This window comes from Tamandua tetradactyla, chromosome 9 (genome assembly GCF_023851605.1).
Source record: "Tamandua tetradactyla isolate mTamTet1 chromosome 9, mTamTet1.pri, whole genome shotgun sequence".
Taxonomy (NCBI): domain Eukaryota; kingdom Metazoa; phylum Chordata; class Mammalia; order Pilosa; family Myrmecophagidae; genus Tamandua; species Tamandua tetradactyla.
Window position 1 is genome coordinate 39,669,868 of NC_135335.1, and position 22,961 is coordinate 39,692,828.

A 22,961-nucleotide genomic window follows, 5' to 3' on the forward strand; every position below is an offset into this window, starting at 1 on the left:
TAGAAACTGACAGACTACATGCAAGATAGATGAATGTGATTTGTGGTAGTAGTGCTCCTATATGGGAACGATGGGGGCTGCAAAGATGAGAGGCTACCAGGTAATAGGTCACAATGACCCTGAGGTTTCCCATTCTCTGGTTGAATGGGGAAGGAACACAGTAAAGAAGCACTTGGAATGATATTTTTTCAAGTGAGGTGCAAATGATGATTTTCAGATCCAGCACTCCCAACAACCAAACCCAAATCACCTCAAACTGCAGAGGAGTATTACAGCGACTAGCAGTAGTAAGAGACGTGATAGGTGAGAACATGAGGTTGTATCCATTCCGACAGTCATCATCTCCAGGGTGAGATGGGCCAGGGGTGGTCAGCTGAGGACTCTTTGCATCTGGATTGGTAGGGGGTGGTGTGACTGGAGATAGAGGGCGCAGTAACTTGGTGACATTCTGCTCCATCAGATAGCGAGACTTCCATTTCTTTAATGGACTCAACAAGTCTGTGAAATACAAAGCTTAGATTAGAGTATGGAATCACAGCTTAAAAGGAGGCTCTGTAGCAAAGCCACTGACCTCTAACCCTCATTGGCTTTTAATTCTTCCTTTGCTTCATAGCATTATCTTTACCAATCAAACCAAAACTCAGAGAAACTTTGATTACCACACTTAAAATACGACACTTCGACTAACTGATGGCTGAGGCCAAATCAACTAATTTAATCTCTTCCAATTCAAAATATAATTTATTTTTTGTGTTTTGAGCACCTGAAAATTACAAACCTGTGTCCCTCTGTTAAAATCACTCTCTACCTAACTGCCACATCACCAACTCAAGCTACTGGGATGCTGAATACATACTCTTTTTATATATTTTTGCTGCTTTTAGCAACTCTTACTATGATGTTCTGTTTTAGTAGACAAGAGCTACACATTTCCTGATCGATACCTAGGCCCTAGGTATCTTAGATACCTATACGTAGGCCTTAGAGTGCTTCAAATTGTGCAATGATTTCTACAAAACTTTTAACTGTTTAAAAAAACTAAGCTCATACTGCTTTTCTGAATGTAAGAATCCTACTTTCTAATACTTTTTCCACAATATAAATAGGACCACTTAAAAAGCAATTAACTACTACATTATATATTTTGGTTATTGTTCAGGCCAAAGCACCCATCTCACTTTCCCAGAGAAAAACCTATTTTCAATTATTTACAGTTAAAAGATAATTAATACCTAGTATAAACCACTGAAATTAGGTATATGAGGGGAAATGGCCACCATATATTCTATTTTCAAGGGCTTAAAATTTTTTAAGAAAAAGGAAAGCACACAAAAAAATGCTTAAGTTTTAAGAAATTCAAGAGAAGTGCATACTGCTGTGTGTTAGTATAACTAGTAACTATGATATATATATATCTCTCTCTCATATATATCATACATATTTGGTGTGCTGTACGGCAGGGGTCACATTTCATTCTTTTTTTAATGTGAATATCCTGTTATTACAGCACCATTTGCTGAATTTTTGTTGCTTGTCTTGGGAAGTCTATGGGCCAGGAACCAAACACAGGTCTCCCACATGACACGTGAGAATTCTATCACTGAACTACCCTTGCACCCCCGACATTTATATTTTTTATTAATTTTATTTACTGACACACCATTACCTAAACATACACTTCCCCTCCCCAACTGTAATCTCTAATCTACTTAATAGCTATATTTTCTAAGTCCTTACAAAATACCAAGGACTATGCTATATGCTTTATGTGAATGACCTGATTTATAAATCTGGCACTATTATTTTCATAGACCTCACTTTAAAGGTGAGGAATGTGATGTGCAGAGAAGTAAAAACTAGACAATTTACATTTACATTCTTAGTCATTATGTTAAATCGTACTCCCAAGGCTCAGTGGAAAGAATGACATTTATCCCAGGTCATAAGAAAAAGTTTTCAGATAGTAGATCACAATCAGAGATATGGTTCAGGAAGAATAATTAGGCAGCAAAGGGTAGGATGAGATTGGAAAGTGAGAAACTATTTGAAGTTAATGAAGTAGTTTACTTCTCATAAGGAGTTATGAGGGACTGAACTAGGATAGTTAGTATAGGTTGAAATGTAGGAAGACTAAATGCAAAAACAAAAACAACACCCAAAAACTGGAAATGTACAGTTTCTTTTCTGATATGTGAAAATGCTTTATTTTCCTTGATTTGCTTTTTGTTCCAGAAATTTCTTTAAGTATTAAGTATTTTCTCCTTTTCTTATTAATTGCCTAGGTATAACAAACTAAGTTACATAAGTGTCTCATAAGTTATATTTAGAATAATTTGTGTGTATTTCAAGAGTTTTAAGCACTGAATCTTTCAAAAGAATGCTGGACTGCTAGGGCCAACAATGTAACTAATAAAGGCAATTATATAAATGATGAGAATATAAGCAAATCAATTTACAGGGCATTCATTCAACAAATATTTGAGCACTTTAATTCTGATACTATACTGTAAAAAAAAAAAAAGACCTGAAATATATCTGCCTTTAAATTTATGGGCCCCTGGTTATTTGCCTATTTTAATTCTATAAATAGAATCATATTGACAAAATACATTTTTTAAGTTTTCATTTTCCTTTTGTCTAACATTTTTTTTCGTTTTGCCATACACTGCTTTCAAATTGTATGTGGTTAAAATCTATCCAACTTTTATGGTTTTACACTTTTGTTCAAATAATTTCCAAGACTATATGAACAAACACTCACATATTTAAACACACACACACAACTTGAAGACATACTTACAAACAAAATCATTGCTAAAATTCTCATGTGTTTTTATCCAGACCTCTCCTTTACGGCAAGGTCTCAATGACTCTTGCCTTACCAAATAGATAAAAAGTCTTCTCCCAAAATCTCTCTTTTATTTTTTAAATATTAGAGAAATTGTGGGTTTATAGAAAACTCACACATGAAATACAAGATTCCCATATACCACCCTATTATTAACACCTTGCATTGATGTGCACATTTGTTACAACTGGTGAAAGTACATTTTAAGAACTTTACTATTTACTATAGTCCATGATTTAATTTAGGGTTCATCAAAATCTTTTATAATGATCTATTTTAATTTCCCCATTGACTTGAAATACCACACTTAATCTTGTGTATACTTTTGATTAGGGTTACACTAAATTCATGAATCATTTGGGCAGAATTCTTACTCAAGAACATGGCATGATCTTTTAGTTATGTGAGCTTTCATGTACATCCCTCTTCAAGAAGATATGCCACAGACCATCCCGGCCCTGCGCGGCCTTCCAGGTCCTTTTGTCGCGCACCTGCTTGCCTGTCCATGCTGCCAGGCTGCGTGGGCGCACCCGCCGCTACTTTGTGGCAGGTTCCGGGCTAGGCCCCTGCCCGTGGCGGCAAGAGCCTGTTGGCGGCCAACCTTGGGCGCCAGGAGTTTCCGTAAACGTCTGCGGAGGTGCAGCGGCCTTAGTTCCGAGCGCAGAAGGCTACAAACCATTTATGCTAGGATAATCTACGTTTTCCCAACCTCCCAAGGAAGTGACAAGAGTACTGGTTTGTCTGGTGTGAGTTGAGTTATTGTGTACCCGTCCTCTGGCGGAGAACCTTAGCTGGATCTACTTAATCCTCACATATATTCTCTCCATTTTAAAGATTAATGAGACCAAAACTTAGGTGATTGCCAAAGATTATACCACTGCAGAAAAACTGCAAGATTTGGAGCAAGGCATCTTGCATGCTACCTTTCATGTTAGAAAAGAGAAATAAGAATATATATATATACACACGTTTGTATGATCGTATTTGCTTATTTTTACAACTAGAAACTCCGGAAGGTTAAACTAGAAGTAAATGAAAGTAGTTGCATATACATAAAGGGGGTTGGCTGTGAGATTTCCACCTTTTAATATCTTTGAATTTTGATCCATGTAGATGTTTTCTATTTTCAAAAAAAGATTAATTGAAAAGATAAAAGGCAAAATCTGAAATTGAATATAAACCTGCTAACATGGCAAGTTGATAACTAATTCACAGAATTATTTGTAAAAGCTACTCTAAGTACATCCTAGGGAAAATCTCTTGCAGTAGTACATAGGTGAGGAACATGCAATGCTGTATTATTTGAGTGGCAGAAATGTTATGAGCAATTTTCTAGATTCTTGACACAATTTCAATTTTTTTTGTAAAATGGGGAGAAGCAATGTAGAGTTGGTAGGCCCAATATTGCCCCTCAAGGGATTAAATAATACAATGTAAAAGCCTCACGTTTGATCAGGGGCATTGCTCAACTGAAGGTAAGGCTTGAGTTCTCACATAGCCTATCAGGGTATCTAACAAATTGTGAATTTTGGCATTAACTTGTTAAATGTAAATTTAAAAAAAAATAAAGTTAATTGTACCATTTGGAAAACAAAAAAAACAAAAACAAAAACAAACAAACAAAAAGATATGCCACATTTCTAACTGGGTTTACTCTTAAGTGTTCTCTATTTCACATTACTGTAACTAGGACATATTTCTCCCTTTTTATTATGTGTTATTGTTAATATCTAAGAAAACAGTTATATATTTATACTGTATCCAGCTACCTTACTGAACTCCACCAGTTTTTCAGTTAATTCTCTTGGCTACTCCAGGTAGATGATATCATTTGTATACAATAACACATAAATTCTCTCTACCAACATATCTATCACACAGTTCAATTCTAGAACATGTTAAATAATCATGGGATACTGTGATAACCCCTTTTAAGGTTTTATACAATTAGTTTTCACCATGAAGCATGATAATTTGCAATTGGTTTCCAATGCCTTTACTGAGGTATCACTTCCCCTCCCCTACTCTGCCTACTAATAAATAAATTGTACTGACTATAGTGACAAATATTGAACCACTCTTATATTCCCTGGGAAAGCCTTATTTGGCCATAATATATTATTCTGCTAATATTATTACAGATTCAATGTGCTAATTAAGAGCAAAAAAATTGAATTCAAAAGTGGTTCTTTGCTGGTTTGAGGGGAAGATTATTAAGTTAACTGGATAAACTGATTCGAGAACACACTTTATGAATATCATATACTACTCCATCAAAATTCTGTGCAAATTGCAGATAAACTACAAATTCTATCATGACTTTATTAGCTAAATTCAGGTTATTTTTACCCTACATTTAAAAAATGTGATTAATAATTCTATGAATATTCTCTTTGTACATTAATTTTGGTCTAACATATATTTCTATAGAACAGACACCTAAAAGAACAACTACTAGGTTAATGGAATGATTGCTATTAAAGCACATGACAAATCATACCAACTGCTAATGCAGATCTTACTCTCCTGACATTTTACTGTATATATAATTTATTGCAAATATATTTGTCCTCTATCCAGAGACAACTTAAGACATAGGAATTTAGTTTACTTAGTTTGATTAAAAGCAAAACAAAACAATGTGCCCCTAACTTGTTCTGACAAGTATTTTTTTTTCACCCTCCCAACTGAGTAGAAATTCCAAAAAAACCTAACAACTATTTCATTTATATTAAGGCCTATTTCTGGCTATTCTGTTCATTATATACATCCATTTTGCGCTAGTACCAGACTAATCTAATTACTCGTTTCATAACAGAAGCTGGTTTTATAATTCAATCATTACTTTGAAGTATAAGTATTTCAATCATTAGTTTTTTCTCAATTTTTTCTTATATATTTTCACGTTTGTTCTTTATAAACTTTAGAAAATTTAATTAAATTCCAAAAACAAGCTAGTTATTTTAAAGGGAAGAATAAGAGAAGCCTAAGACTGTATACATATTTTTTGCTTTTAATACTATTTATTCTTTCCATTAAGGAATATGGAATCTATTTCCAATTCTTCAAGACTTAAAAAAAATATTTTTCAGAAAGGTTCTACATATCCCACAGACTATTCCAAGGCAGCTTTGATAAATTTGAAAATGAAATAGTCAAACTTCATTATTCACAGATTCCCTATTTATGATTTCATCTACAAGTTAAAATTTATTTGTAACCTCCAAAAAAAATACTTGCAGTGCTTCTGCAGACATCCACAAAGTGGGGAAAATCTGATGACACCCAGATGATGCCAAACAAGGTAACTCTATGCCCTTCTGTTTCAGCTCTCACTGTAAGCAAGTTAACATTTTTGCGGTGCCATTAGTGATATATTTTCTGATTTTTTTGTTTGTTTGTTATTTCACTATTTAAAATGGTTCCCAGGCAAAACATCTAAGACCTAGTGACAGGTAGTAGTTTCTTAGACTTTACACCAACTCACAAGCAACAAAAGAAAAAAACAGATAAATGAAAACTCCTCAAAATCGAATACTTCAGTGCTTCAAAGGACTTTGTTAAAAGGGTGAGAAGACAACTGACTCAATGGGAGAAAATATTTGGAAACAACATATCTGATAAGGTTTGATATCCAGCATATATAAAGAAGTCCTACAAACTCAACAATAAGACAAACAACCAAATTAAAAAATGGGTAAAGGACAAGAATAGACAATTCTCCAAAGAGGAAGTACAGATGGCTAAGAGGCATATGAAAAGATGCTCAGTTTCACTAGCTATTAGGGAAATACAAATCAAAACAACAATGAGATATTATCTCATACTAGAATAGGCATTATTAAACAAACAGGCAACTCTAAGTGTTGGAGAAGATATGAAGAAATTAAAACACTTATACACCGCTGGTGGGAATGTAAAACAGTACAGCTATTGTGGAGGACAGTTTGGTGGTTCCTCAGGAAGCTAAGTAAAGAGTTGCCTTACGATCAGCCATTTGGCTACTCAGGATATACTTGGAAGATCTGAAAGCAGGGACATGAACAGATATCTGCACACCGGTATTCAGAGTAGCATTATTCACAATTGCCAAAAGACAGAAACAATCCAAGTGTACATCAAAAGATAGATGAATGGATAAAGAAAATGTGGTATATACATGCAATGGAAAATTATTCAGCAGCAAGAGGAATGAAGTACTGAAACACAGGACAACATGGATGAGCCTTGAGGACATTACGTTGAGTGAAACAAGTGAGACACAAAAGGACAAATATTTTATGATTTGATATGAATAAATAATATATAAACTCATAAACATAAAATATAAAACATAGGTTTCCAAGATATACAATGAAGCTAAAGAATGGGGAGTGGGGTGGGCCATGGTGGCTCAGCAGGCAGTTTTCGTGGGCCATGCAAAATGTTTAATTAGGTTAAAATGTTAACGTTTAGAAATGGAATTAACAGCGTTGAATGGTGTGAGTGTGGTGGAAAGGAGAAGTTTAACGAGTCATGTATATCATCAGAAGGAAGAGAAGGTTGGAGAAAGTTGGAGGTTAAAATATGGGAATGTATAACACAATGAATCTTGTGGTGGACAATGTCCATGATTAACTGTACAAAGATAAAAATGTCTTTTCATGAACTAGAGCAGATGTACAAAACCATTATAAGAAGTTAATAATAGAGGGTTATACTGGAGAAAATGCACCTCTTGCAAACTATGGACTATAGTTAGTATTTTAATACTCTTGCATCAACAGTAACAAATGTACCACACCAATACTTTGGGTCAATAACATGTGGAGATCAGGAGCATGGGAGGATTAGGGTTTTATTTTTTATTTTTATTTCTTTTCTGTAGTAATGAAAATGTTCTAGATTTGATCGTGGGGCTGTTTGCACAGATACCTGATGATACTGTGAATTAGTGATTGTATAGTTTGGATAGTTTCTATGTTGTGTGACTGTATCTCAATAAAATTGCATTAAAAAAAAAGGTTCCAATCACAATGCTGAAGTGCTAACTAGTGTTCCCTAATGTAGGAAGGCTGAAATGTGCTTTATGGAGAAAATGTATGTTAGATAAGCTTCATTTAGGCATGCGTTACACTGCTATTTGCTGAGCATTCAAATCAACAACACATATTAAATAAGGTGTCTGGAAATAGAAGCACGTATAAAACAAGGTTATGAATTAAGTGGCTTACAAACAGTTGTGACCAGACGCTCAATGGAACCTAAACCTGTAATTCCCCTAGGAGTAACAGTTTGGTATTTGCTAATTCAGTGTTCCTGGAAACTTTATAGGATAACTACCATGAATAATGAGAATCAAATGTATTTTTCTTCATTCTTCATTTCAGTATATCAATGTCATTAATCTTTTTATATTCACCTTCTATCTAGCAAACTTTATATGAACTAATTAACTCTAATCATTTCATTTGATTATTTAAGCTCACTTTGGAATACAACTTTGGTATATAGCAAACGGTTATCGAATCATCGATAAATAATGAACAATTATGCTTCCATTCCCTCCTTAATAGTAATACCTTTTATTTCCATAGAACTTTTGCTTTGGGGAATTTAGAATTTTTAATGTATCCTAGTATCTGACTAATTTCTGTAAATGCTCCATGAATGCTTGATAAAAAAGCATATGCTCTGTAGAACAGTGACAGTAATTTTAAGTTCGATAACTGTGCTGAGTACATACATTATTTCATTCTCATGTTAGCCATATAAAGCAGTTATTAATACTTCTATTTTATAGAAGAGGCTCAGAAATGTTTAATAATTTGACCAGCCTAGTAAAGTTTATATGGTCTTCAAATTCAGGCCTGTTTGATTCTTTGTACTATACCACTATCTCCTTCTCTTAATTAACATCTCCATGGCCTCCTTTAAAAATAAAAAAAAATCCCTCAGCATTTAAACAAAAAGTATAGCAACATACTGAGTTGCTCATTTGGCTACTGCTTGGTAGTTTTATCAAATACGTTCCTTCTTTTTACATTACTCCTTAAGGGCAAGGTGTGTCCTTTTGAATGTTTCTCACAACTGGAGACTAGAGCAGAAGCTTCAATAAAGGTTGGCAACAGTCCCAATTTCATTCCAATCAGAGTACATAGTAACAAAGGCATTTTCCTTATGGGTTTTTGCCAGTCAGGACATGCCTTGCTGTTACACAATCTCCTTTTCCCAACATTAAATTCATACATACATAAAACACACACACACACACATATAATATGTATGCCAGATAGAATATTTCAGCTAAATTACATTCTCACTACATTTTAAGAGATGCCAATAAATTGGTAATATTGATGGAAATCTATCACCAGGATGTCTTTATATTAACCTGATTTAAGCAACTATCTCTTTTTGGAAGAGGAACATTAAAAAAAAAACAAGTTCAAGTACATTACATTAACTTATTTTCTAGATATTCTACACTGAGGTTATACATGTGATAGTTTATAAGATATTATCCTATCTAGAGACAGAAGAGTAGGTTTAATATAAAGGAGACATGATTAGTGTAAATGAATTTTTAATGAAAATCTGAAATATTATATCAGCCATAGTGTTACGTGAGTTTTTTCATATACTTTATTCTGGTATTTTGTTTTGGTTACATAATATTCAGAAATCGATGTAGAGATAAACTTATGGAAATAGTAATAGTATCTTGAAATCACAAAGGACTTTTTAATTAAGTTGATACTGTCAGGAGAAACTTTAATACAGAAACTGTCCAATTGGTCTCCCGAGTTAATACTAAAGTGCTTTTAACTTCAATTCAATTAAAATCCCTCAAGAGTCACTCTGAAAACCAATGGACCATTGGAAAACCATGGACCATTATTTTTCCAATTTAGTTTAAAAATTCAGGAGAATATTAAATTGGAATCAAGACCATGTCAAAAGAGCTTTTGAAACAACTGATTGATAATTTTGAAACAACCAACTGATAATTAATTTCTTGTTCATTCATCCCCTGTCCCCTCCCAACTCAATCACCTAGAATTTTATGATTTTTTCCTGAGTATTAGTGTTCCACCACTTTCTAGCTTTTTCCCCTTATAAAGATATATAGATTCCTAAACTTACTACTTTAAATGTATCTAACCTTTTCACAATCATTTCTGCTGTTATCTGTACACTGTCTAGTTCCTTCCTTGGCGTCCTGGGAAAACTGATCCCTGACTTGAGATCTCTCTCTTCCTCTGTAAAGACAGATGTAAAGTAACTATTTAGAGAACAATACTATTTCTTTTTATATCAGATTTTTATGTATTCATACTAAAATTTTTTATGTGGCCCTGAAAAACAAAACAAAATACTGCATATCCAGAAAGTTTTTAGATACATACCTGCATTGTCTTTACAGATGCTAGAAGAGTTACTATTTTCATTACTTTGGTATAGGTGCTGAGTTCTAGCCTCCTGGGGTACAGATGATGTCTGAGTCATCCCTTCTTCCAAGGCTTGCTTGATCCAGCGCTATAATGGGAAAAGGACCAGAGAATTACCAGTAATCATTTAAAATCATTTAGTACACTTATTTTAAATGCACTGAACAGGTACACATTAACTGGTGATAGATGCAATCCAACACATTCATTCAGTTCCACAGTCAAGCAGTTTATGTCTTATGTTTCAGCATATTAAAACAATGCCCATTAATTTCTTCTAGTGGGCAAAGTTGACTAAATCTGCATTACACAAAGTACGTTTTCCTTCAAAAAACCCAAAGCCAATAAAATATGATTACTCTCTAGTTTTTCATATTGCTTAGGATAGGGTAAGTGGGGAAAGGTAAAGAAGAAACCTTAACATTTATTTAAGAGAGACTCTGATCATATAGGATGCAGTTATTACATAAAATAAGTGCTAAAAGGAAGATAAAGATCTCTTAATTAAGAGTTGTCTGCCCTGTGCAGGGGATATCAGAAAAGTTAACAGATAAGATTCACAGGAAGACTTTGGATGAGAATAAACAGCTACTTACTACTGATACCAAAATATTTTCAAAACCCCCAAACTGAAAGATCCTGGAGTTTCCCCCACCCCATCAAACAGTTTAAATTATGTACAAATAATGTGAATCACAAGAAATAACCTCCAGCAGAAATCAAAAAGGGGAAAAAGCAAAAAAGAGGAGCTCTAATCAATCACATATTTCTGTAGTGAATGTTGGACTCTAAATTGATGAGAAATAAATTTAGGCAGACAGAAAGACTATAAAGATTAGGATAATAAAAGTATGCATCCTGTGGAAGAGAGAAAATTCTTACCTGTAATTGTGTTCTCTTAAGATACACAGTTGTAGATTCTCACCACTCTGTGGCTCTCCTGCCCTGACATAAGACAGATCGAATTTTGATAAACATCAATTTCTGAGTCAGACCCTCCCCCAAATAGGAAGAGCAAAGGTGAGTTATTATAATTTTACACCTTTAGAGAACAAGTATTACAGGTAAGCAAATATTCTCTTCACCAAAGAGAGTCATTCTAACAGATTTTCCCTCTTAGAAATGTAAGAAGTAACACAGGAAAAATTCACCAAGAAAAATTTTACATCATGTATATGTTATCGTGGTCTGCCAAATGAAAGCAAAAATAAACTTGCAAATATGAGGAGGTAAGAGTGAATGAGTATAAAAAAGAGAGCTCTCAAGTCACTTGAATCACATCAATGTTTTAGGACACAACTAGGTCTCTGCAAAAGCCAAAGCAAGACCAAGAATTAATTCTCTTACAAATACAGAATACTGATGTGAAGATGAATTGCCATAATTATAGATCCTCACAGCTTAGAAGGGATCTTATCTAAAGCACTCATTTTATAGATGGAGAAAATTAGGCACAGCTGGACAAAAATGAGTGAAAAGTCCTCTGTTCTGTAACATTTAGCACAAGTTTTGCTTTTCAGAGCAGATGACAGGATTCATTTGATATCAATGTGTAATATGCTCTGCTATAGAAGTTAATTTCTCATACATCCAGTGTCAAGTACATGTACCCATAAAAGAATCATAAAAAAATATGAAAATTTGTTTGTATCTAACAGGTTCAAATCATCCCTGTGGATAAAGATTAACTTGAGACATTGTACCCCCATTCTACCTATAGTTGATTAAGTCATAAGAACATTTTTCTCTTCACTGAAACTGTATTAAAGTAAACTGCAAAAGAGTTTTTAGGTGGCTCAGAGATGGCTGACAGTAATATTTTTAAAGGGTTTCACTATTTTGGGGAAAGAAAAGGGAAATAACATGTACTTCATTGTTAATAAAAGTACAAAAGATCTGGGTTGAAACCTGGATGAGCCACTTACTAGTCGCCATATTTTGAGCAAGTTACCTAACCTTTCTATGCTTCAGTCAGGCTTCTGAGTCTGTAAATTGAGACCAAAAATCCCCAATTCACAGGGTCGTTATGAAGAGTAATGAGATAATAAAGTGAAGAAAGCTTGAACATGGCAGATGTTCAATGAGAACTTGTTCAACTCAATTCCAGTGATATGTATAGATACACAGATTAATAACCCTCCAAGTGTACACAAAGAAACACAAACGCAAACATGTTTCATGGTAAGTCAGATAAGCTTTCTAAGAAATTTGGGAGGACCAAATGTCCCACACATACTATATCTACAAAGTGAGTTTAGAGAAGATTTAGAAAACAGGGTGGCACACTAATGAAAAGCTTGTTGGTCACTTGATAAATGTTTCTATTGTAAAAACAGTAACTGAAGAAAGATCTAAAAATAGACCATAATGTGCTTTTCTTGGGTGCATGGTCCAGAAATCGAACCTGAGTCTCCCTCATGAAAGGTGAGTATTCTACCACTGAACCACCCGTGTACCCCATAATATGCTTTTTAGGAACTATGATTCAACTTATTTTAGAAACTCTATGTACGACAACATATTCTGTCAAATCCTCTAACGACCTGATACATTACTTTGGAGTGCAGCCACAAAGACACAACTTTGGTGTGTCTTATATTGTTTTTAATTTACGAGGCTTTATTTTTAAAATCAGGTATCTAGAGGGGTTATAAAGAATATATCTTCTAATTAATCCCATGGAGGATGGTTTCTTTCATCTGTTTAACTTATACTATTTTCAGAAATTTATCACAATTTTGTTGAATTATGGAAATGCTCTTAGATTCTGTAATAAATGAATCCTTCCTGACCAATCTAAAAATAATGCTTCTTCATTCCCATCCAGGATAAAGCTGAGTTTAATTTCTAGCTAATAGATCCAATTTCATTAATTTTGTCTCATAAAGAGACACAATACATTCTTGTTTTAAATACTGAAACTATTAAAGAAGTGATTTAAACTTAAACAAATCAGGTCTAAACAAACAATTTTAAAAGCAAAAACCTAGTTTAAATAAAACAATTTTTTGCCTTGATAATTCAATGCATTTAACCTGCATTCTTTCCTAACACTAATCTTGAGTAGAACCTGTATAAAACAAGACTGATGGTGGCAAGACACATTTAGAGATTATAACACTGACTTGAGTTAAACGGGATTACTATCTGTTACCAGTGGAGATGTAAAAAAATGAGCTACAGAAACAAGTACTAACCATAACAGGCTAAGAAAAAAAGCTCTAAAAAACAAGGTTTTCTACTACATCTGATTAAAGCCATGGTCCTAAATGTATGATTTTTAGTTTTCATAGGTTTCATTTAGTTGGAAAAAAAACAGGAACAGAAAGACTGTAAAACAGCAGGAACTATAAGGAAAGATTTCAAGAAGCTAGATCATATTATTCATAACTCACACTTCACTATTATTCTGTACTAAATAAATACCTCCCCTTAAGGATCAAAATAAGAGATTCTACTGTTTACCTTGATAGGATGCTTCAACAGTCCACAGTTAACACCCTTAGAAGTCTAGTCCTATGTCCAGACAAAGATAGAACAATGTATGTACTTTCATATATGTATAAAATAAAGCCACTTCTCAACTTGCTCCTCCATTAGATTAAATATCATATTTATACCCTAATTTTTCAATACTACTCTCACAGGTAGTTAAGATTTTGAGCTGTTACTCTCAAAAAGTGCTGAGCAATGCTAAATGTAGTATGAAAATTAGTCTCAGTTTTGCATGCCATACTAGCTAATACAGCTCTTTGTTAGGGAAGAAGGTTAATCATAATGCTTACTTCATGGTCAACAATTTTTTTTCTTCTCAAATAATCTCAAGATAAACTACTTCTTAACTGACTTGACATAAGGAAGTATCCCTAGAGACCAAGCCTTCTTTACTGCTTAGGCAAATTTCCTGTAACAAACAGGTTTTAAGAAATTTCTTATGCTTGGTTTTTTTTTTCCCTTAAGAAATTTGTCATTGTTTTTATTTCCAGCACCTCAAAGTTACTGATTAAGTAACAAATGCTTTTGGCAAGGCTCTCATAGTCAAATTTCTTCTAGTTGGGAAATTCCCCAAGCCAACCAATAAGTAATTCAAATACTTAGATAAGATGCGCATTAGGAAAAGACTCTCTTTGGTGTGCACTGCTCATTAAGCAGTAGTACCCTTTCTTTTTGCACAGATCCCTGCTGCCCTCCTCCCCTCCATATCCCACACCACTTTGGCTCATCTTTCACTCCCCCTCCCCCCCCAGGAAATGAGTTCTGCTCTTTGGGGAAAGAGAAAAGCTTTAAGTTTGGAGGAGTCAAGGAAGACCTGCCTGGAGTTGGAGACTTCATCACATCAAATAATCTACATGCAGCATCCTCATGTACGTGATGCCAGTGGAGGAGGGCAATGGCAGACACTGAGGAAGGCAGCCTGAATCCAGATCTGAGGATAAGAGAAAAGGGTGTTCCAGGGAACAGACTCTAGCCCAAAGGAAGACCAAATGAAAGGTTGTCCTACACTTCTAGAAATACAGCTACGACATCATAGGTCTGAGGCAATGATCTATTCCTGAGAGACACCTTTGGAAAATATGCAGGGCTTCTGGGAATTAAGAAAGAATATTCCATTAAAAAAACAACCACCAAACATTATTGTCACTAGACCCAAAACCAGTACATAACTCAAGAGAGGAGAGAAAGGCAGAGAGAGAGAGTCTTTTACAGAACGCTCCATATTCACTAGGGAATAAACAATCCAACTTGTTGTCAAGTTGATCAAGGGAACAGGAATTGTGCCAATTACAACTGGATTTTTCCTTTAATCTCCTTCAACTGATAATACTGATTAAATTAATTTAAAACATGGCTCCGGTTTTTTTTTTTTTTTTTTTTAAGTAATGCAACAGTGCTCTAGGATACTTGGGGCCCATCTCACACAGTAATCACAAATGGACATGTTAACCAATACCACAAGAGCACACACAAAACACACCCTTCTACCCAGTCATCAATTGCTGTGCTTGCTCACCCAGTAACTTCAAGGGCTCTCAGAAAACACAACAATGAAACGCAAATTTTAGAACCAAGACGCAATATACATTGCAACTTAGTCCCATTGATCTTTGATGCATCAGTATTCATGGTTGAACCAACTCATTATGGGCAGAGTATGGCTATCTAGAGCGTGTTAGATATGTCAGGATAATAGGTATCCTATCCTAGATTAAAAAAACCACATAAGTACAGACCTACCTTCTTACAGGAGCTGAACGTGCCATCAGGCAAAAAGGGCCTTCGACGCCTCTCAGGGATAAAGGGTGATCCAAAGCGAATGTAGTGTTTGGGGGTGGTGCAAATTAATGGGGAATGGATGAGACCAGGTAACATGTTGAGGGTCGTTGCCAGTACAGTTGGGTCCGTGGTGATACGTAAAGGGCACTCAACAGGGCACTCTTGCTTCTCTGCTTTGTCATTCAACCATTCTGTAACTAGATACTAAGATTAAAAGAGAAATTATTAGTTGATGCTGCAGATGTAAGTCAGCAGTGCAGCTCACAAAACAAACCTCATCTAGAAATTAGGACAGAGATGTAACTGGACTGAATATTAACTGGACATCCAGAATGCAAGGCCACCTTCCTTCAATGCCTCTACATGCCCACTACGACAGGAATAATTTTAGCTATCAGTGATTTAGGTTCTGCGTAAAACATTAAGGAAACAAAAGAAGGTAGTATGAGACTTTAGCCCTCTGAATCAAAGCATTTTGTCAAGAACATTTTTTCTATTAATACTGAGATTTTTTTCCCCTGAGGATTATAGGTTCTCTCATTTTACTAAGAGACAGCCCTTGTTAGACCCTTTTTCTTTTTGGGGGTGGGGGGTGGGGTGGGGTTGCATGGGCTGAGAATCGAACCTGAAACTCCCTCACGGCAGGTGAGCATTGTGCCACTGAACATGCACCCTTAGACCCATCTTTTGAAGATGTATTCATGACTTACCTTTTTGGTTTTAGGGTACTTAGATGCAGCACGGTTGACATGGGATCCAGTAACTGATACCACTGCTGGGTCAGACCCAGTTAACTGTCTGTTTTCTCCTAAACTATCTATAGTTCCAGGTTCAGCAGGAGCTACCAAGTTGTTATTTCCTCCCTCTTCCAGGGCAGCTTGTGACAACTCTGCCTGTTGTGCACTGGCTTGCTTCTGTCGCTTTAATCTTTGGGCTGAACTGGTCCGGTACCGAGAAATTCGACTCTTCGGTCGAGGCCTAGAAGGCTTTGCTGGAGGTGGTTTGGGGACTGGTTTTTCTGTAGCAACATCCTGTACCAATAGCAGGGTCAAAAGTTTACCAGAATTTTCTTATTCACAAACAATCTATCCATTTTCATATTCACTTTAACCATTCTGAGTTTCTACTAGTGAAAATGATGGGGCTTTAGAGATTCTAATTCAAAATGTATTCTTTAAATATAAAAATTCATACATTTCAATCTGCTAAAAAAGCCTCAAGCAGATGTCTGGGTTAGTTATTCCTATTTCTAATAAGCATGTGTAAAATAAGCCAAAAGTCAGTTGAGATAGTCACCTAATTTTAGCGTTTTTAAGCAGGGAGGAAAACCCCGGAAAGAGATTTGTTCCCCCACCCCCCCAGATACTGAGATTTGAATTTTGGATTAATGACTAGGGTAAGGAAGAGAAAGTTAAGTTTATCCTGAAAAACCTATGAAAGGCCAGGACATAACTGTAATATACAGAAGGTCCAACTGAGTTTTTATGAACTCAGCAACAACAGTTTATCTGTCAGAAACAGCATGGAGCTCCATTCTAGTCTGAAGGTGTCTAGTCATTCAAATTGTAACACAGTCACCTGTTTACCAGAATTCCACAAATCAGATAATGAAAATGGCTCTAATTCACATGGTCTTACTTATTCTGATATGGGACAAAACTGAGAATACCCATTTTAACCATTCCAAAAGACAGAAATAGACATTAGCAAAGGTAAGCATGTCTAAGGCCTAGAGCCTTTTCAATACTTACCCCTGCTTGGGAAGACCTCCGGGTGTTCACACCTATACTCTGTGGGGTGCTTGGGATGGCAACATTTGAAGGAAGGTTGCTAGTTTCAGATTCAAGGGCTTCAGTTTTTGTCTCTTCTACCACAGGAGACTCTGAGGTGGTGGTGGTAATCTCTATATCAGAGTTGCTTTGTTCCAAGGGCTGATCCCGCCGTTTCTTTCTCTTCTCTAAGTTTTCAAAAGCATGCATGATGGCTTCCACCTTTCTGTCTTCCCGGGTCTATAAAAAAAAAATAGCCATTAGCTAAGGATTTCCTCAAATAAAGAAGAACAAGAAAAAAGACCAAACTGAATATAAATAAGTATAAACCAGAAAAGGAGAGGAAGACATTGTCACAAGCATTATTAATGAAAATTTATAGAAACTCCAATAAGATTACACATGTATCTTAGAGAAATAAAGACTAAACTAAAAATAAAATATTTGTTTTAAATGTTGCATAACAAAAGCAGTTCTGAAGGAAGGTAAGGTCAAACCTGAATGTTTCAAATAAGATCAAGCATTTCAAAACTTTTTAATACAAAAGAAAAATATCCATAATCAATTTTTCTGTATATTCACAGAATTCAAAAAATAGTCAAGTGTAAGTGTATTTTCCTTGTTCTTCTCCCTAAAATTTTTCATCTAAGGGACAAAAATAATATTATAACCATAAAAGTAGAGTTTCTGAATCCATATGACTCAAAGGAGGATTTTAAAATGTCAAAATTCACACAAGCTAAGGAAAATCCTAGAAAACAGTAGCCCCAACATAAAGGCTTTGTTTTAAAGAGGCAGTTTTTTGGAAACAAGTATAAACTCTCTAAAAGAGCATCATTAGAAAATAGTCACCAAACAAATACTGTGTTTATGTATATATATATAAAATAAAACAGAATGAAATCTATTTTCTTGAAAAGCCCAAAATGTAACCCACAGGTGATAGATTGAAACTTTTCTTCAAGGAAATGAGAGGATAAAAACTCACATGCTACAGGGAGCAGGAATCAGCAGGAGAGAAAGGATGTTAGAAAGTACTCACCCTTCTTATATGAGCTGAGTTCTCCTGGTCATCTACACCCTCCTCTTTCTCTTCTTCTGGTTTTTCTTCTGGATTGTCTATTTCCTTTAAAATAGAAGTAAGATTTAGCAGTACTCTTAAGTTCTGGGAAAAATCAATGTTTTTTTCTGGTGGGTTAAAACTCTAGAAAGAATTTCTAGTGCTTGCAGTGCTACTCAGTGAAAGGCAACACGGTAAACACAGATGAAAATCCCTGTTCTCTGGACTGAAACCTAGAAAATAACTGAAGGGATTTTCTTGACAGCGTAAAACAAAGAGAATGAATGAACATATGTTCTTGATAGAAAAAGCATTAAATGTTACTACAGTTTGCCTGTAGTAACATACAAACATGGGTTACTCTTCATTTGGAAAGGACCGATCCCATACCAACATCATTTGACCAGGGGAGATTACCTCATGGTCACTAGATGCAGTTACTTTATCTGGAATTTCTTCTGATTGCTGGTCATTATTCTCCTCTGGAGCCTCATTCTGCCGCTCCATCTCTAGCTCTTTCCGTCGGGCTTTTCTACGCCTGGTCTCTGCTCCGATGGTAGGTAGACTTGGAGGAGGTGGGAGTGGTGGTTCTGCAGCATTGGGATTCCTCTTCTGTATAGGGCAATTTCGGTTCCCCTTGTGACACGCACAGTCCACTTTGTAATTACTGCTCCAAAGAAATAACCAAAAGTGCCTGTTTCAGTGTCGTTAAAAATTCTTTATATTATCCATTCATTCTCTTTAAATGCTGGCATAGTAATTTCCTCTGGTATTGTCTTTGAACAAGTTAAACAGACATTAGAGAGTATTATGGATGCCTGCAATATGCTGTGTTACTCTATATAGCCTCAACTCTGTCTTCGCATATGGAAAGGAAAGCTCTCACTGAATTCTATTCTCCCAACAGTTTTTATGTTATATAGTAAGCAGTCACCCAATGATAGAGTCAGAAGAGGCCATGGTTATCTTGTGCCCACTATCACCATGTTCTCATTTCTATTTATTGAATCCTGACTAACTTCTCTTTTGTCTGAAATGACCAAGGGAGAAAAAGCAATGACTTGCCATTTTTGGTTTGTCACATATAGCTAGATTATACAGTCTGTGGGGGTGAACTTTCACATTTTCATTCTATAATATGGACCCTGGCACAAGTGTTCTGTGTTTAAGAAACATGTCAACAATAGATGCAATTTCCTGGAATGTTTCATACATACCCTTTCTGCTATTCTTGTTACCATGACCAAAACAACCTTGTCAAGAAACATCTAAGCAGTATTAATATGATATCCTGTACCTCTAAAAATATGCCCAAAGTCTGTCTTCCCTGCCGTAATTTCTAGACAAAAAATGTATTACTCATGAAAAAAAAATAGGTAAAGAAGGAAAGGGTAAGGAGCAAAAAAAACCAGATGTAACAGATTGAATAGCTTAATTGTAAGATAAGGACATTCATATTAGGAAAGGCTTTTGAGGTCTTACCAGTTAGTGTACTCATAATCAAATGCTATGGTGACTTCAGCATCCTTAGTGATAGCAGATACAGCGTAGATACACAGGTGGATCATCCCATCTGCAATCATGTGTCGCACCTACGTGAAGAAGGCTTCTATTTATCATAAAGACCAGGAACATTCCATAAGAGAAGAACTTTTTACAAATAATTTCTCCCCACAGAGTTATGAGAGTCTTGTTATTTGACTTTATTATTTCCTTTGAAACTATTATACAGCAACTTTTAAAGAAATACTTAAAAATTTACGAAATAGATGGAGACACAGTGGGATGTTACACATCCAGGGCAAAATCATTGCTCTAAATTTTAAAGGTCTTTCTAGCTCCACCAAGGAATTATAATTTCTTAGCCTATAAGAAAAGCTGTATGGATTTTCTTGCTACATTCATTGTGGTTGCACTGATTATGCTTCTAAGTAATGAATTCCGGAAATGTCCAGAAACTCTCTTACCACATCTAAAATTTAAAAACCTGCAACCAAACAGCCTTTGGTTTTGAACTAATGATATAATCTTTCATTATATGGTAATTTCATTAATATGCCTCATTGATTCTTATCTAATCTAGCCCTTTCTTCTTAGAAAATAAGAATTTGCTTTCTCCATTTCTCTCTTCTGTAAAAGAAACCTACTCCTTGCCCCCATCACATCAGAACAGAAGCATCATCATTTTTGCTTTTCATCCCTTGCAATGAAAGATCACAACACAACTACTGATCTACAGACCAATAGACGTTGTTTTCAGGTTGTTTCTTCAGTAAGCCTGATCAATGGTGGGTCCTTTCAAAGGGAAGCTGCTATAGAAATCTTACCTCTGCATTTGGTGTACACGATCTTCTGATGAACCGGGCATCATTACCGAAAGTACGAGCATCCACACACATCTCTACACCATTGAATTTTGAGTAGAAGAGCACAAAAGGGTATGGTCTAGGGATATAATTAAAATTACTGTACTTCTCAATATGAATAAAAGGGCCACCCCATGAACTCAAAATATGAAACATATGCTGACATAGAGGAAGCAGCCCTTTGCAATGCCTAAACTTAGAAAACATCACAGGCTTGTCTGCTTTAGATTAAAACACAAACACAAAAGCAAGGAATGCCTGACTCCAAAAGGAGTCATCATCATTTTATACATTAAACAATTTGCAGATTTATTTACACTTCTCTACAAACAGCAGATGGAAACGAGCTTGAGCTGTATTCTTTATCGCAACAGCATCACATCAACCAGGATGATTTTTATAGCAATACTGGTCAGACAGGCCCACTTTAGCCCTCACTGTTCAATGAAAGATGCTCTTACTTTTTGAAGAAATGCCCATTGACCTCAAATTGTTGTCGCAACATGACTTTCCCTCGATACTCTATTATTAGAGTGTCCAGAGCCAAATCTCTTGCAGCCCTCAGAATCTTCCGGTGCTTCTGAACACGTGTGACTCTTCCCAGCTGTAGCTGAATAAAACCAGCGTTTTAACATTAGACAATGGCAACAGCAGTTTAGTAAACACTTAAAACATTGAGGAAAAGGCACCAAAATTTTTTGGTTTCAACTATTAGCTCAATGGTCAGAAACCTTTAATTTGATATGAGCTTAATTTTTCTAGGAAACATACTTATTTAGTAAATCTGACACCTTAGGGAAGGCAAGAAAAGATCAAAGAAAAACAGATTAAGATTTTAGTGCCTCTATGTTCCTAACAATTCCTTCCTTAACAAAGTAAAAATGACAGGCTGTATAAAAATTCGTATCCTAACTCACCTATTTTTAATTAATAAAGATAACTTAAAAACATATCTAGACAGTTTCCAGTTAATATAACCTGTTTTTGGCTAATAATGATCAATAGTTTGCTGACTGTTATTCTAAGGCCATGTTCATTTGAAAGAAACAGTATTTCCAATCCATGCTCTAATTTTGATTCTTAAAATCTCCACCACTTATTTAGAGAGCTTTTATCCCTTTGCTTCTTACCTGCATTTGGGAACCAATAACTGTATTATTACAGGCCAGTTCAGTCTTATTAATAGTGTCTATAACAGCAGGTTTGCCCAAAAATTCCTTGCTAGAATGGAGATGTTGTTCAAGGGCGTTCTGTACATCAGCACTGTACTGATTACTGAAGGCTTCTTCATACTGATCAGTCCATAATCTTATCCGATTTTCCCAGCCCTCAGTTGTATTCTCATCTAAATTTTGTGCTTCAGAGGGAGAATTCTGTAGAGAACAAAGATCAGGTAGGTTAGGGGAGTCCACACATAAAAATGGAAAGGGTGTGTGTGTGATGAATCCAGGCTGAGTTTCCAGAGAAAATTTGTTTTTGCCTTCACTTGGCAGTTAGTGTACACTGGTGTGGCATGAACGGACTAGGCCATCAGCGGATTTGGCGTCTATCATGGCTTTTGTTACCAATGAGCTTGAGGCCTTGGAAAATTTCCTAGAAGCTTAGTTTCTCCTTTATAAAGTGAGAGGTTAATCTGGATGATGTTTCCATCCCATCATGTGATTTTATGGTAATTTTTAAGTCATGAAAATCAACTTTGTTATCAATTAAGTTCATAAGAAAAGCTTTATAAAGAACAGGATAGAGACCTCAAAATATCATATTATTTAATTTTCAGTATTTATTAAACATCTATTAGTAAGTCAGTCCTAACTGGCATTACTTATTACTCTAAAGGAGAATGTTTTCCTTTTTGTGTTACTTATTATTTTCACCTTGCAATTAATACATGTTCATTCTGAAAATAAATGTGATTCAAATAAGCAGATAATTCACAACTTTCTCATCAATAAAAAGTTAACATTTTTGGAGTATATCTTTTCAGCACTCTTATTTTTTCAATAGTTTAAACAGCCAGATTTGAAATACTGTAAGAAATGAAGTATATAGGTGGAGGGTACTAGAGTATGTGGAGAAAATGTATGCCGAGAGGTATTTTGTTATACTTCTCTCGGAAAATCACTGTCTTCTTTGGTTATCATATCTCAGCAACATCAATGGACAGTTCTACATGAGCTTTGAGCTACAAAGATACACCATAAGCCTAACATATGC

General features: G+C 35.3%; 1 protein-coding gene across 19 annotated transcripts in view; it reads right to left on the reverse strand.

Annotated features, from left to right (window-relative positions):
* SETD5 (SET domain containing 5) overlaps positions 1 to 22,961 on the reverse strand; it is a 74,036-nt gene that overhangs the window by 12,311 nt on the left and 38,764 nt on the right. For all 19 annotated transcript variants that reach the window (XR_013157796.1, XM_077116655.1, XM_077116668.1 and 16 more), the window contains 11 exons: positions 21,878 to 22,120; positions 21,209 to 21,357; positions 20,709 to 20,826; positions 19,864 to 19,973; positions 18,799 to 19,048; positions 18,364 to 18,447; positions 17,304 to 17,561; positions 16,263 to 16,583; positions 15,514 to 15,756; positions 10,237 to 10,366; positions 251 to 498 (listed from right to left, as the gene is read on the reverse strand). Coding sequence is in view for 18 of the 19 variants with exons in the window: in XM_077116655.1 (XP_076972770.1) it covers positions 251 to 498; positions 10,237 to 10,366; positions 15,514 to 15,756; positions 16,263 to 16,583; positions 17,304 to 17,561; positions 18,364 to 18,447; positions 18,799 to 19,048; positions 19,864 to 19,973; positions 20,709 to 20,826; positions 21,209 to 21,357; positions 21,878 to 22,120 (2,154 nt within the window). In the remaining variant the exon portion in view is untranslated. The remainder of the gene's footprint in view (positions 1 to 250; positions 499 to 10,236; positions 10,367 to 15,513; positions 15,757 to 16,262; positions 16,584 to 17,303; positions 17,562 to 18,363; positions 18,448 to 18,798; positions 19,049 to 19,863; positions 19,974 to 20,708; positions 20,827 to 21,208; positions 21,358 to 21,877; positions 22,121 to 22,961) is intronic.